The sequence below is a fragment of the Ranitomeya imitator genome, chromosome 3 (genome assembly GCF_032444005.1).
Source record: "Ranitomeya imitator isolate aRanImi1 chromosome 3, aRanImi1.pri, whole genome shotgun sequence".
Classification (NCBI taxonomy): Eukaryota; Metazoa; Chordata; class Amphibia; order Anura; family Dendrobatidae; genus Ranitomeya; species Ranitomeya imitator.
The window spans coordinates 704,961,882-704,981,384 of record NC_091284.1 but is presented as its reverse complement, the minus strand read 5'-3'; the positions used below and the strand labels follow the sequence as shown (position 1 = coordinate 704,981,384).

Here is a 19,503-nt window from a genome sequence, read left to right as displayed (position 1 = left end):
ACAAAATGCAAAAGTGACCAAAACAACCAAAAAGGTTGAGAACAGAGAAATGGTCTGTGGTCAACCCCCACAGAAGCACTCCTTTATAGGGGTTGTCTTACTAATTGCCTATCATTTCTACCTGTTTTCTGTTCCATTTGCACAACAGCAGGAGAAATTGATTCAGAATCCGTGTTGCTTCATAACTGGACAGGTTGATTTCACAGAAGTGTGTTTGACTTGGAGTTACATTGTGTTGTTTAAGTGTTCTCTTTATTTTGTTGAGCAGTGGATATATTAAAGTGCAAGTGCAAATCAGTCCTAGTATGCTAATCCATTTAATATGATAATCCCCTTATGGTAAGGTACAGATGGATCCTAATCAGATTAGTGATCTACCAATATGGATATCACAATGAAGGTCTAAATATTGTATTACACTAGGATATGGAAGAGTGGGAATATATACCTTAACCTGTATACATCTGCATCCACGATAGGTTCCCACCCCGATACACGTCTGGGTGGGCTAATATCGTGGATGCTGCTGTTCACACCGGTCCAAGCTACAAGATTTAAGATATACATTTACTCCTCTACCATATTTGATTTGCACAAGTCATGATATTGCGTGGATACTTCAACTAGACCAGTCATACCTGTCCAGCATAAAAGGACTTGTATGTTATTTATGCAATTATTATTTTTGCATTTTTTTTTGTTTCACTTTTGTGCATTCTATATTTACGGCCAAGTAACACATACAGTGGGTACGGAAAGTATTCATGCCCCTTTAAATTTTTCACTCTTTGCTTCATTGCAGCCATTTGTTAAATTCAAAAAAGTTCATGTTTTTTGAAATTAATGTACACTCTGCACCCCATCTTGACTGAAAAAAACACAAATGTAGATATTTTTCCAAATTTATTAAAAGAAAAATTTTAATATCACATGGTCGTAAGTATTCAGACCCTTTGCTCAATATTGAGTAAAAGCAGCATTTTGAGCTAGTACAGCCATGAGTCTGCTTGGGAATGATGCAACAAGTTTTTCACACCAGGATTTGGGGATCCTCTGCCATTCTTCCTTGCAGATCCTCTCCAGTTCCGTCAGGTTCGATGGTGAACGTTGGTGGACAGCCATTTTCAGGCCTCTCCTGAGATGCTCAATTGGGTTTAGGTCAGTGCTCTGGCTGGGCCAGTCAAAAATGGTCACAGATTTGTTCTGAAGCCACTCCTTTGTTATTTTAGTTGTGTTCTTAGGGTTATTGTCTCGCTGGAAGGTGAACCTTCAGCCAAGTCTGAGGTCCAGAGTACTTTGGAAGAGATTTTCATCCAGGATATCTCTGCACTTGGCCGCATTCATGTTTCCTTCAGTGACAACCAGTCGTCCTGTCCCTGCAGCTGACAAACACCCTATAGCATGATGCTGCCACCACCATGTTTCACTGTTGGGATTGTATTGGGCAGGTGATGAGCAGTGCCTGTTTTCTCCACATATACTGCTTAGAATTATCACCAAAAAGATCTATCTTCATCTCATCAGACCAGAGAATCTTATTTCTCATAGCCTGGGAGTCCTTCATGTGTTTTTAGCAAACTCTGGGAGAGCCTTCCTTCAGGCCACTCTGCCATAAAGGCCTGACTGGTGAAGGGCTGCAGTGATAGTTGACTTTGTCGAACTTTCTCCCATCTCCCTACTGCATCTCTGGAGCTCAGCCACAGTGATAATAATAAATAAATAATAATCTTTATATAGCGCTAACATATTACGCAGCGCTTTACATTTTGCACACATTATCATCACTGTCCCCAATAGGGCTCACAATCTAAATTCCCTATCAGTATGTCTTTGGAATGTGGGAGGAAACCGGAGTGCCCGGAGGAAACCCACGCAAACACGGAGAGAACATACAAACTCTTTGCAGATGTTGTCCTTGGTGGGGTTTGAACCCAGGACTCCAGCGCTGCAAGTGATCTTAGGGTTCTTCTTTACCTCTCTCACCAAGGCTCTTCTCTCACCATTGCTCAGTTTGGCTGGACAGCCATGTCTAGGAAGACTTCAGGTGGTCCCAAACTTCTTCCATTTAAAGATTATGGAGGCCACTTTGCTCTTAGGAACCTTGAGTACTGCAGAAGTTCTGTTGTAACCTTGGCCAGATCTGTACCTTGCCACAATTCTGTCTCTGAGCTCCTTGGCCAGTTCCTTTTACCTCATGATTCTCATTTGACAGAATAGGTAGACCACAACTATGAGAGTCAAAATGAGCAAAACAAATCCAGAAAATCACCTTGTCTGATTTGGAAAGATTTATTTTGCAAATTGTGATGGAAAATAAGTATTTGGTAACCTAAAAACATGCAAGATTTCTGGCTCTCTCAGACATGTAACTTCTTCTTTAAGAAGCTCCTCTGTCCTCCACTCATTACCTGTAGTAATGGCATCTGTTTGAACTTGTTATCAGTATAAAAGACACCTGTCCACAACCTCAAACAATCACACTCCAAACTCCACTATGGTGAAGACCAAAGAGCCGTTGAAGGACACCAGGAACAAAATTGTAGCCCTGCACCAGGCTGGGAAGACTGAAACTGCAATAGGCAAGCAGCTGTGATGAAATCAACTGTGGGAGCAATTAACCCTGCTGTTCTGTTCGGTCTGGGGAGACCTATTTTGAACTTTGGTATTTTTTGGGGTGTTCAAGATGCGGTTCTGAAACTTGTGGTTGATTGACTTAAATGAGGATGGGTCGGTCGGCCACGGGTTTCAGAGCCGCATCTTGAATATTTTAAAGAATATTGAAGTTCAAAGTCGGTCATTTTTGACCAACAGAACAGCAGGGTTAAAGGAAAATGGAAGACATACAAGACCACTGATATCTCCCTTGATCTGTGTCTCCATGCAAGGTCTCAAAATGATCACAAGAAAGGTGAGCAAAAATCCCAGAACCACACAGTGAATGACCTGCATAGGATCCCCGTAATAAAGGGTACCATCAGTAACGCACTATGCCACCAGGGACTCAGATCCTGCAGTGCCAGACGTGTCCCCCTGCTTAAGCCAGTACACATCCGGACCCATCTGAAGTTTGCTAGAGAGCATTTGGATTATCCAGAAGAGTATTGGGAGAATGTCATATGGTCTGATCAGTAGCGTAGCTACCGGGGGGGGCAGAGTGTGCGAGGGCCTTGTGCTCTGAGGGGGCCCACCCGGAGCTACTCTACTGTAACTGTATCGGCGCATGCAGCGCAAGGTCAGCTGTATTGGCATCTAGCCGATACAGCTGACCACGGTGATGAGGAAGGGAGCGCTGCGCTCCTTCTCCCATCATCCCCCACATCATCTGACAGCGGGCGCGATGACGTCACCGCCCGACGCCCGCTGTCAGGAGATGAGCGGGAGCAGGGAGCGCCGCTGGAACAAGGAGGAAGAGAGGTGAGTATTTATTGTGTTTTTTTTATGGGGGTGCTGTCTTAAATACTGCATGTGCCTATGGGGGGTGCTGACTTATATATAGGATCTGCCTTCGGGTGGGTGCTGCCTTATATACAGGATCTGCCTATGGGGGGTGCTGCCTTATATGTAGGATCTGCCTTTAAGGGGTGCTGCCTTATATATAGGATCTGACTTTCGGGGGTGCTGCCTTCTATACAGGATCTGCCTATGGGGGGTGCTGCCTTATGTATAGGATCTGTCTTTGGGGAGGTGCTGCCTTATATACAAGATCTGCCTATGGGGGGTGCTGCCTAATATACAGGATCTGCCTATGGGGGGGGGGTGCTGCCTTATACTACAGGATCTGCCTATGGGGGGTGCCGCCTTACACTACAGGATCTGCCTATGGGGGGTGCTGCCTTACTTATATATAGGATCTGCCTTTGGGGGGGGTTCTGCCTTATATATTGGATCTGCCTTTGGGGGGGTGGTGCCTTATATACAGGATTTGCCTATGGGGTTGCCTCCTTATATATACAGTCATGGCCAAAAGTATTGACACCCCTGCAATTCTGTCAGATAATACTCATTTTCTTCCTGAAAATGATTGCAAACACAAATTATTTGGTATTATTATCTTCATTTAATTTGTCTTATATGAAAAAACACAAAAAGAATTGTCCTAAAGCCAAATTGGATATAATTCCACACCAAACATAAAAAAGGGGGTGGACAAAAGTATTGGCACTGTTCGAAAAATCATGTGATGCTTCTCTAATTTGTGTCATAACAGGTGTTAGCAATAACTAAATCACACTTGCAGCTAGTTGACATGGATTAGAGTTGACTCAACCTGTGTCCTTGTGTGTACCACATTGAGCATGGAGAAAAGAAAGAAGACCAAAGAACTGTCGGAGGACTTGAGAAACCAAATTGCGAGGAAGCATGAGCAATCTCAAGGCTACAAGTCCATCTCCAAAGACCAGAATATTCCTGTGTCTACCGTGCGCAATGTCATCAAGAAGTTTAAAGCCCATGGCACTGTGGCTAACCTCCCTAGATGTGGATGGAAAAGAAAAATTGACAAGAGATTTCAACGCAAGATTGTGCGGATGTTGGATAAAGAACCTCGACTAACATCCAAACAAGTTCAAGCTGCCCTGCAGTCCGAGGGTACAACAGTGTCAACCCGTACTATCCGTCGGCGTCTGAATGAAAAGGGACTGTATGGTAGGAGACCCAGGAAGACCCCACTTCTTACCCCGAGACATAAAAAAGCCAGGCTGGAGTTTGCCAAAACATACCTGGAAAAGCCTAAAACGTTTTGGAAGAATGTTCTCTGGTCAGATGAGACAAAAGTAGAGCTTTTTGGGCAAAGGCATCAACATAGAGTTTACAGGAGAAAAAAAGAGACATTCAAAGAAAAGAACACGGTCCCTACAGTCAAACATGGCGGAGGTTCCCTGATGTTTTGGGGTTGCTTTGCTGCCTCTGGCACTGGACTGCTTGACCGTGTGCATGGCATTTTGAAGTCTGAAGACTACCAACAAATTTTGCAGCATAATGTAGGGCCCAGTGTGAGAAAGCTGGGTCTCCCTCAGAGGTCATGGGTCTTTCAGCAGGACAATGACCCAAAACACACTTCACAAAGCACTAGAAAATGGTTTGAGAGAAAGCACTGGAGACTTCTAAGGTGGCCAGCAATGATTCCAGACCTGAATCCCATAGAACACCTGTAAAGAGATCTAAAAATGGCAGTTTGGAGAAGGTACCCTTCAAATATCAGGGACCTGGAGCAGTTTGCCAAAGAAGAATGGTCTAAAATTCCAGCAGAGCATTGTAAGAAACTCATTGATGGTTACCGGAATCGGTTGGTCGCAGTTATTTTGGCTAAAGTTTGTGCAACCAAGTATTAGGCTGAGGGTGCCAATACTTTTGTCTGGCCCATTTTTGGAGTTTTGTGTGAAATGATCAATGGTTTGCTTTTTGCTTCATTCTCTTTTGTGTTTTTTCATATAAGACAAATTAAATGAAGATAATAATACCAAATAATTTGTGTTTGCAATCATTTTCAGGAAGAAAATTAGTATTATCTGACAGAATTGCAGGGGTGTCAATACTTTTGGCCATGACTGTAGGATCTGCCTATGGGGGTGCTGCCTTTATATGTAGGATCTGCCTTTGGGGGGTGCTGCGTTATATATAGGATCTGCCTATGGGAGGGTGCTGCCTTTTTTACAGGATCTGCATATGGGGGTTGTTGTGAATTCCGCTCTTGGGCTCCCTCCGGTGGTTGTAAGTGGCACTTTTGTGAGTTCTGCTCTTGGACTCCCTCTTGTGGTTTCAAGTGGTATGGCTGCTCCTTGGATTTAGCTGTCTTCAGCTGCTTCTACTAATTGTCTTTTCTGCTCGGCTATTTATGCCTGGCTTTTTCCTTCAGCCACTGCCACTTGTAAATGGTTCCTGGTTGGATTCACATCTCTTTTGGATTTCCCTGTTATCCTGACCAGTTCAGCAAAGCTAAGTTCTTGCTTGCTTTTTTCTGTCCACAAATTGTCGACTTATCCGTTCTGTGCTTTCTATGTTTGTCCAGCTTATCAGTATGAATTATCTCTGTGTTGCTGGAAGCTCTGGGAAGCAGATTTACCCTCCACACCTTTAGTCAGGTGTGGAGATTTTTGTAATCTCTGCGTGGATTTTTGTAGTGTTTTATACTGACCGCACAGTATTCCATCCTGTCCTATCTATCTAGCTAGACTGGCCTCCTGTGCTCATCCTGGTTTCATTCTGTGTATGTCTTTTCCCTCTCCACTCAGTCATTATTTGTGGGGGGCTAATCTATCCTTTGGGGATTTTCTCTGAGGCAAGATAGTTTTCCTGCTTCTATCTTTAGGGGTAGTTAGCTCTTAGGCTGTGACGAGATGCCTAGGGAGAGTTAGGAGCATTCCACGGCTACTTCTAGTGTTGTGTTGAGCTTAGGGACTGCGGTCAGTACAGATACCACTTTCTTCAGAGCTCGTTCCATGTTACTCCTAAACCACCAGATCATAACAGGGGGTGCTGCCTTACATACAGGATCTGCCTATGGGGGGTGCTGCTTTATACTACAGGATCTGCCTATGAGGGTGCTGCCTTATATACAGGATTTGCCTATGGAGGGGTGCTGCCTTATACTACAGGATCTGCCTATCCTATGGGGGGTGCTGTCTTATACTACAGGATCTGCCTATGAGGGGTTCTCCTTATACTACAGGATCTGCCTATGGAGGGGCTGCCTTATACTACAGGACCTGCGTATGTGGGGAGGTGCTGCCTTATACTACAGGATCTGCCTATGTGGGGGGTGCTGCCTTATACTACAGGATCTGCCTATGGGGGGGTGCCGCCTTATATACAGGATCTGCCTATGGGGGTGCTGCTTTATACTACAGGATCTGCCTATGTGGGGAGGTGCTGCCTTATACTACAGGATATGCCTATGTCGGGTGCTGCCTTATACTACAGGATCTGCCTATGGGGGGTGCTGCCTTATACTACAGGGTCTGCCTATGGGGGGTGCTGCCTTATACTACAGGAACTGCTTATGGGGTGGGGTCCTGCCTTATACTACAGGATCTGCCTATCCTATGGGGGTGTTGTCTTATACTACAGGATCTGCCTATGAGGGGTGCTCCTTATACTACAGGATCTGCCTATAGAGGGGCTGCCTTATACTACAGGACCTGCCTATGTGGGGAGGTGCTGCCTTATACTACAGGATCTGCCTATGTGGGGGGTGCTGCCTTATACTACAGGATCTGCCTATGGGGGGTGCCGCCTTATATACAGGATCTGCCTATGGGGTGCTGCCTTATATACAGGATCTGCCTATGGGGGTGCTGCCTTATACTACAGGATCTGCCTATGGGGAATGCTGCCTTATATACAGGATCTGCCTATGGAGGGGTGCTGCCTTATATGCAGGATCTGCCTATGGGGGGTGCTGCCTTATATACAGGGACTGCCTATGGGGGTGCTGCTTTATACTACAGGATCTGCCTATGGGGAGGTGCTGCCTTATACTACAGGATATGCCTATGGGGGGTGCTGCCTTATACTACAGGATCTGCCTATGGGGGTGCTGCCTTATACTACAGGATCTGCCTATGGGGGGATGCTGCCTTATACTACAGGGTCTGCCTATGGGGGGTGCTGCCTTGTACTACAGGATCTGCCTGTGGGGGTGCTCATTATACTACAGGAACTGCCTATGGGGTGGGGTGCTGCCTTATACTACAGGATCTGCCTATCCTATGGGGGGATGCTGTCTTATACTACAGGATCTGCCTATGGGGGGTGCTCCTTATACTACAGGATCTGCCTATGGGGGGTGCTGCCTTATACTACAGGATCTGCCTATGGGGGGTGCTGCCTTATACTACAGGATCTGCCTATGGGGGGTGCCGCCTTATACTACAGGATTTGTCTATGGGGGTGCTGCCTTATCCTACAGGGCCTGCCTATGGGAGGTGCTGCCTTATACTACAGGGTCTGCCTATGGGGGTGCTGTCTTATACTACAGGGCCTGCCTATGGGGGGTGCTGCCTTATACTACAGGGTCTGCCTATGGGGTGCTTCCTTATACTACAGGATCTGCCTATGGGGTGGTGCTTCCTTATACTACAGAGTCTGCCTATGGGGGTGTTGCTTAATACTACAGGGTCTGCCTATGGGAGTACTGTCTTATAATACAGGGTCTGCCTATGGGGTGCTGCCTTATAATACAGGGTCTGCCTATAGGGGCACTGTCTTAGACTACAGGGTCTGCCTATGGGGTGCTGCCTTGTATAATATTGAGGACTATCTAGCACATTAAACTATATGGAGGTTATCTATGGGGGATATCATACAGTGTGGAGATTACAGTGAAGGGGCCATTATACAGTGTGGTAGCCATCAAACAGTTTGGAGGCTACTAAGGGGTCATTATACAGTGTGGGTGGTACCATACAGTGAGGGGGCATTATACTGTGTATAAGAGAGCATCATACTGTATATAGGGGAGCTGTACTGGGGGAGACTCGGGACATTATTAAATGTAAAGTGGGCACTTATTGTTATAGCGGAACTCAGGTTACAGTGACTATCAATGGGGCACACAGGGCAATATTACTTTCTAGGGGGCAAAATGTGGGCGCTGTTTTCTAGAGCACTTGCACCCCTGCTGTTATGATGCGGTCGTCTAGGAGCAACATGGAACAAGCTCTGAAGGAAGTGGTAAATGTACTGACCGCAGTCCCTAAGCTCAACACAACACTAGAAGTAGCCGTGGAATGCTCCTAACTCTCCCTAGGCATCTCGTCACAGCCTAAGAGCTAACTACCCCTAAAGACAGAAGCAGGAAAACTATCTTGCCTCAGAGAAAATCCCCAAAGGATAGATTAGCCCCCCACAAATAATGACTGTGAGTGGAGAGGAAAAAGACATACACAGAATGAAACCAGGATGAGCACAGGAGGCCAGTCTAGCTTGATAGATAGGACAGGATGGAATACTGTGCGGTCAGTATAAAACACTACAAAAATCCACGCAGAGTTTACAAAAAAATCTCCACACCTGACTAAAGGTGTGGAGGGTAAATCTGCTTCCCAGAGCTTCCAGCAAGACAGAATTAATTCATACTGATAACGCTGGACAAACATAGAAAGCACTGAACGGATAAGTCCACAATCTGTGAACAGAAAAGCGCAAGCAAAAACTTAGCTTTGCTGAACTGGTCAGGATAACAGGGAAATCCAAAGAGATGTGAATCCAACCAGGAACCATTTACAAGTGGCACTGGCTGAAGGAACAGCCAGGCCTAAATAGCCGAGCAGAACAGACGATAAGTGGAGGCAGCTGATGACAGCTAACTCCAAGGAGCAGCCATACCACTTGAAACCACAAGAGGGAGCCCAAGAGCAGAACTCACAAAAGTGCCACTTACAACCACCGGAGGGAGCCCAAGAGCGGAATTCACAACAGTACCCCCCCACCCCCCTTGAGGAGGGGTCACCGAACCCTCACCAGAGCCCCCAGGCCGATCAGGACGAGCCAAATGAAAAGCACGAACCAAATCGGTGGCATGGACATCGGAGGCAACAACCCAAGAATTATCCTCCTGGCCATAATCCTTCCACTTGACAAGATACTGAAGCCTCCGCCTCGAAAAACGAGAATCCAAAATCTTCTCAACCTCATATTCCAACTCTCCCTCAACTAACACCGGGGCAGGAGGGTCAACCGAGGGAACAACGGGCACCATATATCTCAGCAACAAAGATCTATGGAAAACATGAATGGCAGAAGAGGCTGGAAGAGCCAAACGAAAAGACACTGGATTAATAATTTCAGAAATTTTATAAGGACCAATAAACCGAGGCTTAAACTTAGGGGATGAAACCTTCATAGGAACATGACGAGAAGACAACCAAACCAAATCCCCCACACGAAGCCGGGGACCAACAGACCGACGGCGGTTAGCAAAACGTTGAGCCCTTTCCTGAGACAACGTCAAATTGTCCACCACATGCGTCCAAATCTTCTGCAGCCTGTCCACCACAGAATCAACACCAGGACAATCAGAAGGCTCAACCTGCCCAGAAGAAAAACGAGGATGAAAACCAAAATTACAAAAGAAAGGTGAAACCAAAGTAGCCGAACTAGCCCGATTATTAAGGGTAAACTCAGCCAACGGCAAGAAAGACACCCAATCATCCTGATCAGCAGACACAAAGCATCTCAAATAGGTCTCCAAGGTCTGATTAGTTCGCTCAGTTTGGCCATTAGTCTGAGGATGAAACGCCGAAGAAAAAGACAAATCAATGCCCATCCTAGCACAAAAGGCCCGCCAAAATCTAGAGACAAACTGAGAACCTCTGTCAGAGACAATATTCTCCGGAATGTCATGCAAACGAACCACATGCTGAAAAAATAATGGAACCAGATCTGAGGAGGAAGGCAACTTAGGCAAAGGTACCAGATGGACCATTTTAGAGAACCGGTCACAAACAACCCAGATAACAGACATCTTCTGGGAAACAGGAAGATCCGAAATAAAATCCATGGAAATATGCGTCCAGGGCCTCTCAGGGACCGGCAAAGGCAAAAGCAACCCACTAGCGCGGGAACAGCAAGGCTTGGCCCAGGCGCAAGTCCCACAGGACTGCACAAAAGCACGCACATCACGCGACAAGGAAGGCCACCAAAAGGACCTAGCAACCAAATCTCTGGTACCAAAAATCCCAGGATGCCCAGCCAACACTGAACAATGAACCTCAGAAATAACCTTACTTGTCCATCTATCAGGAACAAACAGCTTCCCCACTGGACAGCGGTCAGGCCTATCAGCCTGAAATTCCTGAAGCACCCGCCGCAAATCAGGAGAGATGGCAGAAAGAATCACCCCTTCCTTAAGAATGCCAACCGGCTCAAGGGCTCCAGGAGAATCAGGCGAAAAACTCCTAGAGAGGGCATCAGCCTTAACATTCTTAGATCCCGGAAGATACGAGACCACAAAATCAAAATGGGAGAAAAACAGGGACCATCGAGCCTGTCTAGAATTCAGCCGCTTGGCCGACTCGAGGCAAATCAGATTCTTATGATCGGTCAGGACCACAACGAGGTGTTTAGCTCCCTCAAGCCAATGTCGCCACTCCTCAAACGCCCACTTCATAGCCAACAACTCCCGATTGCCGACATCATAATTACGTTCCGCAGGCAAAAACTTTCTGGAAAAAAAAGCACACGGTTTCATCAAAGAACCATCAGACTCCCTCTGAGACAAAACGGCCCCTGCCCCAATCTCAGAAGCGTCGACCTCAACCTGAAAAGGAAGAGAAACATCCGGCTGACGCAACACAGGGGCAGAAGTAAATCAGCAATTAAGCTCTTGAAAGGCCTCAACAGCCTCAGAGGACCAATTCGTCACATCAGCGCCTTTCTTCGTCAAATCAGTAAGGGGCTTAACCACACTGGAAAAGTTGGCAATGAATCGGCGATAGAAATTAGCAAAGCCCAAAAGATTTTGAAGGCCCTTCACAGATGTGGGTTGGATCCAGTCATGAATAGCTTGGACCTTAACATGATCCATTTCTATAGACGAGGGAGAAAAAATAAAACCCAAAAAAGAGACCTTCTGAACTCCGAATAGGCACTTAGACCCCTTCACAAACAAAGCATTATCACGAAGGATCTGGAACACCATCCTGACCTGCTTCACATGAGACTCCCAATCATCGGAAAAAATCAAAATATCATCCAAATATACGACCATGAATTTATCAAGATAATTGCGGAAAATATCATGCATGAAAGACTGGAACACAGATGGAGCATTAGAGAGCCCAAATGGCATCACAAGATATTCAAAATGGCCTTCGGGCGTATTAAATGCAGTTTTCCATTCGTCACCCTGTTTAATACGAACAAGATTATATGCCCCTCGGAGGTCAATCTTAGTAAACCAACTAGCCCCCTTAATCTGAGCAAACAAATCAGTAAGCAAAGGCAAGGGGTATTGGAATTTGACCGTGATCTTATTAAGAAGACGATAATCAATACAGGGTCTCAAGGAGCCATCCTTCTTAGCAACAAAAAAGAAACCCGCTCCCAATGGTGATGAAGAGGGCCGAATATGCCCCTTCTCCAAAGACTCCTTAACATAACTCCGCATGGCGGCATGCTCTGGCACAGACAGATTGAAAAGTCGGCCCTTAGGGAACTTGCAACCAGGAATCAAGTTAATAGCACAATCACAGTCCCTGTGCGGAGGAAGGGAACTGGACTTGGGCTCATCAAATACATCCTGGAAATCCGACAAAAACTCAGGGACCTCAGAAGAGGGGGAAGAGGAAATTGACATCAAAGGAACGTCACTATGTACCCCTTGACAACCCCAACTAGTCACCGACATAGTTTTCCAATCCAGCACCGGATTATGTTCCTGTAACCATGGAAAACCCAGTACAACAACATCATGCAGGTTATGCAACACCAGAAAACAGCAATCTTCCTGATGTGCTGGAGCCATGTACATAGTCATCTGTGTCCAGTACTGAGGTTTATCCTTGGCCAAGGGTGTAGCATCAATACCCCTCAAAGGAATAGGGCTCTGCAAAGGCTGCAAGGAAAAACCACAGCGCCTGGCGAATTCTAAGTCCATTAAGTTCAGGGCAGCGCCTGAATCCACAAATGCCATGACAGAAAAGGACGACAATGAGCAAATCAGGGTCACAGATAAGAGAAATTTAGGCTGTATAGTACTAATGGTAACAGACCTATCGATTATCTTAGTACGCTTAGGGCAATCAGAGATAACATGAGCAGAATCACCACAGTAAAAACACAGCCTATTCTGACGTCTGAATTCCTGCCGTTCTGTTCTAGTCAAAATCCTATCGCATTGCATAGGTTCTGGACTCTGCTCAGAGGATACTGCCATATGGTGCACAGCTTTGTGCTCGCGCAGACGCCGATCGATCTGAATGGCTAGAGACATAGATTCGCTCAAACCGGCAGGCGTAGGAAAGCCCACCATAACATCTTTAAGGGCTTCAGAAAGACCTTTTCTGAAAATAGCAGCCAGAGCCTCTTCATTCCATTTAGTGAGCACAGACCATTTTCTAAATTTCTGGCAGTATAACTCTGCCGCTTCCTGACCTTGACACAAGGCCAACAGGGTTTTTTCTGCATGATCCACAGAATTAGGTTTGTCATACAATAATCCGAGTGCTTGAAAAAATGCATCAACATTCAATAATGCCGGATCCCCTGTTTCAAGAGAAAAAGCCCAGTCTTGAGGGTCACCACGCAGCAAGGATATGATGAATGGATCACCAGAAGAACGGGGTTTCAAAGCAAAAAACAATCTGCAGTTATTTTTAAAGTTCAAAAACTTGGATCTGTCCCCAAAAAAACAAATCAGGAGTAGGAATTCTAGGCTCTAAAGCCGGAGTCTGGACAACATAGTCCTGGATACTCTGTACTCTTGCAGCAAGTTGATCCACACGAGAAAACAAACCCTGAACATCCATGCCAAAGCATATATCCTGAACCACCCAGATATCAAGAGGAAAAAAAAGACAAACCAGAGCACAGAAAAAAAAATGGTTCAGAACTTTCTTTTCCTTCTTTTGAGATGCATTTAATTCATTAGGGCCACTTGTACTGTTATGATGCGGTGGTCTAGGAGCAACATGGAACGAGCTCTGAAGGAAGTGGTAACTGTACTGACCGCAGTTCCTAAATCAACACAACACTAGAAGTAGCCGTGGAATGCTCCTAACTCTTCCTAGGCATCTCGTCACAGCCTAAGAGCTAACTACCCCTAAAGACAGAAGCAGGAAAACTATCTTGCCTCAGAGAAAATCCCCAAAGGATAGATTAGCCCCCCACAAATAATGACTGTGAGTGGAGAGGAAAAAGACATACACAGAATGAAACCAGGATGAGCACAGGAGGCCAGTCTAGCTTGATAGATAGGACAGGATGGAATACTGTGCGGTCAGTATAAAACACTACAAAAATCCACACAGAGTTTACAAAAAATCTCCACACCTGACTAAAGGTGTGGAGGGTAAATCTGCTTCCCAGAGCTTCCAGCAAGACAGAATTAATTCATACTGATAACGCTGGACAAACATAGAAAGCACTGAACGGATAAGTCCACAATCTGTGAACAGAAAAGCGCAAGCAAAAACTTAGCTTTGCTGAACTGGTCAGGATAACAGGGAAATCCAAAGAGATGTGAATCCAACCAGGAACCATTTACAAGTGGCACTGGCTGAAGGAACAGCCAGGCCCAAATAGCCGAGCAGAAGAGACGATAAGTGGAAGCAGCTGATGACCGCTAACTCCAAGGAGCAGCCATACCACTTGAAACCACAAGAGGGAGCCCAAGAGCAGAACTCACAAAAGTGCCACTTACAACCACCGGAGGAAGCCCAAGAGCGGAATTCACAACACCCGGCATTACTATATTATAGAGGGGTGCTTTAGAATTTAGAGGGTACAGAGAACCACACAGCAGGTGCAGTAATAGGGTCACATACGGCAGCAGCGGCTCAGTATCGGGGTATCAGGTGCAGTAATAGGGTGACATACGGCAGCAGGGGCTCAGTATTGGGGTATCAGGTACAGTAATAGAGAGACACATGGCAGCAGCAGCTCAGTATTGGGGTATCAGGTGCAGTAATAGGGACACATATGGCAGCAGTGGCTCAGTATTGGGGTATCAGGTGCAGTAATAGGGACACATATGGCAGCAGTGGCTCAGTATTGGGGTATCAGGTGCAGTAATAGGGACACATATGGCAGCAGCGGCTCAGTATTGAGGTATCAGGTGCAGTAATAGGGACACATATGGCAGCAGTGGCTCAGTATTGAGGTATCAGGTGCAGTAATAGGGACACATATGGCAGCAGTGGCTCAGTATTGGGGTAGCAGGTGCAGTAATAGGGACACATACGGCGGCAGCAGCTCAGTATCGGGGTATCAGGTGCAGTAATAGGGACACATACAGCAGCAGCGGCTCACTGTTGGGGTATCAGGTGCAGTGATAGGGACACATACGGCAGCAGCAGCAGCTCAGTATTGGGATATCGGCAGGATGAGGAGTTGTGCAGGTTGGGAATAGATGGTGGTGGCTGGAATGTGAAACGTGTCTTTGTTGTAATCTCTGCAGACGAGTCCTGGCTGGAAGAAGTTGTCATATCGGTCTGGGCCAGATGGAAAAGACGTGAAAAGTGTGCTGTGATCACTTACGGTATATGTTCTGTAGGGCTGGTATCTACCACGGACCATATGGCAGTAATATCCATGTTGGTCGTTATATAGAGATTATTTTCAGTAATAGCGCGGTCATCTGCTGAGGTTCTCCTCCACTATTGGGGTGCGTCACCCAGTTGTTATCAAGGCTACCTGGTTAGGGGCCCACTCAGAAGCTTCGCCCCCCCCGAACCAAAACCCTAGCTACGCCTCTGGGTCTGATGAAACCAAAGTAGAAATCTTTGGTCGAAACAAAACTCGTCGTGTTTTGGAGGAGACAGAATGCTGAGTTGAATCCCAAAACACCATACCTACTGTGAAGCATGGGGCTAGCAACATCATGCTATGGGGCTGTTTCTCTGCTAAGGGACCAGGGCGATTGATCTATGCACATAAAAGGGTGAATGGGACCATGTATCGTGAGATTTTGAGTGCAAACCTCCTTCCATCAGCAAGGGCATTGAAGATGAAACGTGGATGGGTCTTTCAGCATGATAATGATCCCAAGCACACCGCCAAAGCGAAGGAGTGGCTTCGTAAGAAGCATATGAAGGTCCTGGAGTGGCCTAGCCAGTCTCCAGATCTCAACCCCATAGAAAACCTTTGGAGGGAGTTGAAAGTCCATGTTGCTCAGCGACAAGCCCTAAACATCACTGCTCTAGAGTAGATGTGCATGGAGGAATGGGCCAACATACCACCAACAGTGTGTGGCAACCTTGTGAAGATTTACAGAAAGCGTTTGACTTCTGTCATTGCCAACAAAGGATATATAACAAAATATTGAGATGAACTTTTGCTAATGTATTTTCCACCATAATTTGCAAAATAAATCTTGACAAATCAGACAAATCAGTTTTTCTGGATTTGTTTTCTCATTTTGACTCTCATAGTTGTGGTCTACCTATGATGTCAATTACAGGCCTCTCTCATCTTTTTAAGTGGGAGAATTTGCAAAATTGATGGCTGACTAAATACTTTTTTCCCCACTGTAAATTAATGTAAAAAATGAACTTTTTTGAATTTACCAAATGGCTGCAATTAAACAAAGAGTGGAAATTTTAAAGGGGTCTGAATACTTTCCGTACCCACTGTAGACTACACATTTAATCAAATTATCTGAGCGCATCTTCCCTTACCCCTTTTTTTTTCATTCCTTATACTTTTCATTTTACATTGATCTTTCAATATGATGTGTACCTCCTTCAGCCTTTTGTTGCCTATCGACTGCTTATATCTCGATCTATTTTATTTCTGAATAAAATTTAATTATTTGTAGATATTAATATGATCATATATCTGTTTTCTTTAGTCTCTATTGAGTTTTAAAGGTATTTAATATGCACTCTGATAGGGTTTTGTTCTACTTGTTGATACCAGCGGTCGTCACATGATCGTTCACATGTGATTCGCTGACTTGTGGTCATGTTCCTTCTGACATCTGCTGCTTCTTTCATTGTTCTAATTTTCAATTTAGAGAAGCAGTAGGAGACATCAGTTGTCACACGTCCACAAGTCTGTAAATCGAATGTGAGTAATCACGTGACGATCGCTGGAATCAGCAAGTAGAGCAAAATCCTAACAGCGCATATTACACACCTTTTAGGATTCAGCTTGTCAGTGTTAACTGACAGAATTACAAACACAGGGGACAAATGTCAGTCTAGGAGATAAAAGCAAGGAGAAGCCGCAGGTGACAGGAGTCTTGGGCTAGTCATCAGTCGCCGACTGGATATTAAATGGATGTTGTATCTGAAACGCAACAGAATCTGCATGACTGCAATAATAGAACCAATGTCTGATGTCTGCTTTCTGCTGCCTGGGGGTCGTGCAGTAGGAATAGTCTGTCAGGTACCTTATTGTGTGGCAAAATAAGGCTAGTTTCACATTTGCGTTACAATCCGCAGCATTTAATCCGCAAACGCAAGTACAGGAAAAAACGCATAGAAGCGCGTACAAACACAGCGGTTTTTAGGCACATGCGGGAACGCATGCGGTTTAAAAACGCTGCGTTTGTACGTGCTTCTATGCGTTTTTTCATGCGTTTGTGTTTTTTGTGCGCATGGTGGAAAATTTTACAGGAGAAAAATCTAGATAACCAGACACCGCCAATGGGACTACAGAGGGCATGTATTATGGGATATCTATATATAAACCCTAGGACTGCTGAAATCTTACCAGTGTGCTTCTGTATCCTGTGTCATGATGGATCTTCACATGGATAGCTTTTACTTTAACCTGGATCTAAGCATCAAGCTTTTTATTGCGTGTGCGTTTGCTTGGGAGCCACACCGAAACCGTGAAAGACAGAGGACACGGTGTAGGCGTTTTTGGCAACACCCCATTATAGAACTGCTGGAGAGCCGTGGAGTATATCACACTCTGTATGGCGAGCTTAATGCCAACCCAGACAAATTCCCGAAATATACCAGGATGTCGCAAGACTCTTTTTTGGAGTTGCTTGCTCGTGTTCAAGGAGTCATCCGGAGACAGGACACCCAGCTCCGTAGAGCGATAATAGCAGAGGAACGTCTCCTGGTTACCTTAAGGTACGTAATAATTCTAAACAAATACCAGTCATAGTTATTGTTGGTCTGACATGTATTCTTTGTATTTTCCTTTATGTCTTTAGCAGAATAACACCATAAATAGAATTGATTGTAATTTATTTTTTCTTTATTTTATTACAGATATCTGGGCTTGTCATCCCTCCACTTCCAGTACCGGCTTGGAATTTCCACCCTGTCCGGAATAGGTTTGGACACCTGCCGGGCTTTGTGGAACGTTCTCCATCAAGAATTTATACCCATACCCACCGAGGACATGTGGATGGCAATTGCTGATAAATTCTGGACTGTGTGTGATTTCCCCAACTGTTTGGGTGCGGTGAATGGAAAGCACATCCGGATTATCAAACCAGCCAGAACGGGATCAGAGTTCTTCAACTATAAAAAATATTTTTCAGTAGTTCTCATGGCAATAGCTGATGCAGACTGTCGCTTCATTGCAGTGGACATTGGTGCTTTTGGCCGTGGCAATGATTCCCAGACTTTCAAAAACTCGGATATGGGCCGACATGTTTATGGCAAAAATTTTAATTTTCCACAGCCACGACCTCTCCCCAACACTCAAGGCCCACCGATGCCATTTGTTATGGTTGGGGATGAGGCCTTTCAGATGAGTGAAAATCTACTGAAGCCATATTCAAGTCGGTACTTGAACCGCACAAAACGGATTTATAACTATAGACTCACCAGGGCCCGCAGAACAGTAGAGTGTGCTTTTGGGATTATGGTCTCAAAATGGCGCATTCTTGCAACAGCCATAAATCTAAAAATGGAGACCGTGGATGAGGTGGTAAAAGCCTGTGTGGTTCTCCACAATTACATTCTGGCTAAAGAGCGACCCACCATTGAACTTCATGAACAAGTTGCAAACCCTTTGCCTGATTACCGGCATCACCCGCTGCGGTCAACTGTTGAAGTTGGCCACATGCGGGACCAATTTGCTGCCTTTTTTGATTCTGAGATAGGACGTGTGGCATGGCAGAACAATATTGTGTAAAATGTCCTGTTGGCTTTGTGTCTGTACCAGTTATGTTTTAAATGTTACTAATGTTTGTTGTTAATAAAATACGTGTTTTATTATCTTGACTGTCTCCTATGTATTTCTTATCAAAACCACTTTGGTTTTTTGGGCTTAGGTTGTTGACGTCATTGCGTCCTGACTCGGTTCACCAGTAGCTATTTGACGCAGACTGAAGAGACGATGGCTGTTTGGTGCCATCACACTTGCAGTATTTTACATCAGTATTTTAAGCCAAAACCAAATAAATGCAGAAGTGGTGCATATGTCTTTATTATACTTTTCCTCACATTGTTCCACTTGTGGTTTTGGCTTACCAATAGTGATGTAAAATACTGACCAAATACTGACAGTGTGACGACAGCCTACAAAACAGATCTATAGTCATCAAGTCAGGTGTCAGAAATAATCAATTCATGATGCACAAATAAATGCCTCATGAATTCATTATTTCTGACACATGTCCTGGTGAGTATAGATATGCCTTGTATGACTTGTATGACCTCCATCGTCCTTTCACTTTGTGTGAAATAGATTTTATGTACACAGAAGATAAAATTGAGGTAATACAAGTCATTTCTCTACTCATCAGGTCAGGTGTCATAACTAATGATTTTTTGAACACATGACCTGTTGAGTATAGTTCTGCTGTGTATTACCACAATTTTCTCTTCAGTCTGCGACACAAGGTCACAGAGTAAACAGAAAGAAGATATTATGGAG

General features: G+C 45.1%; 1 protein-coding gene across 2 annotated transcripts in view; it reads left to right on the top strand.

Annotated features, from left to right (window-relative positions):
- The window catches only part of POU6F1 (POU class 6 homeobox 1), a 169,930-nt gene that overhangs the window by 129,647 nt on the left and 20,780 nt on the right, over positions 1-19,503 (top strand). The window contains exon 12 of one of the 2 annotated variants that reach the window (XM_069758623.1): positions 17,886-18,805. The exons of the other annotated variant lie outside the window; for it this stretch is intronic. Coding sequence (XP_069614724.1) covers positions 17,886-18,759 — 874 coding nt within the window. The 3' untranslated portion in view covers positions 18,760-18,805. Of the gene's footprint in view, positions 1-17,885; positions 18,806-19,503 lie in introns of those variants that run through there. 2 annotated transcript variants of the gene reach the window in all.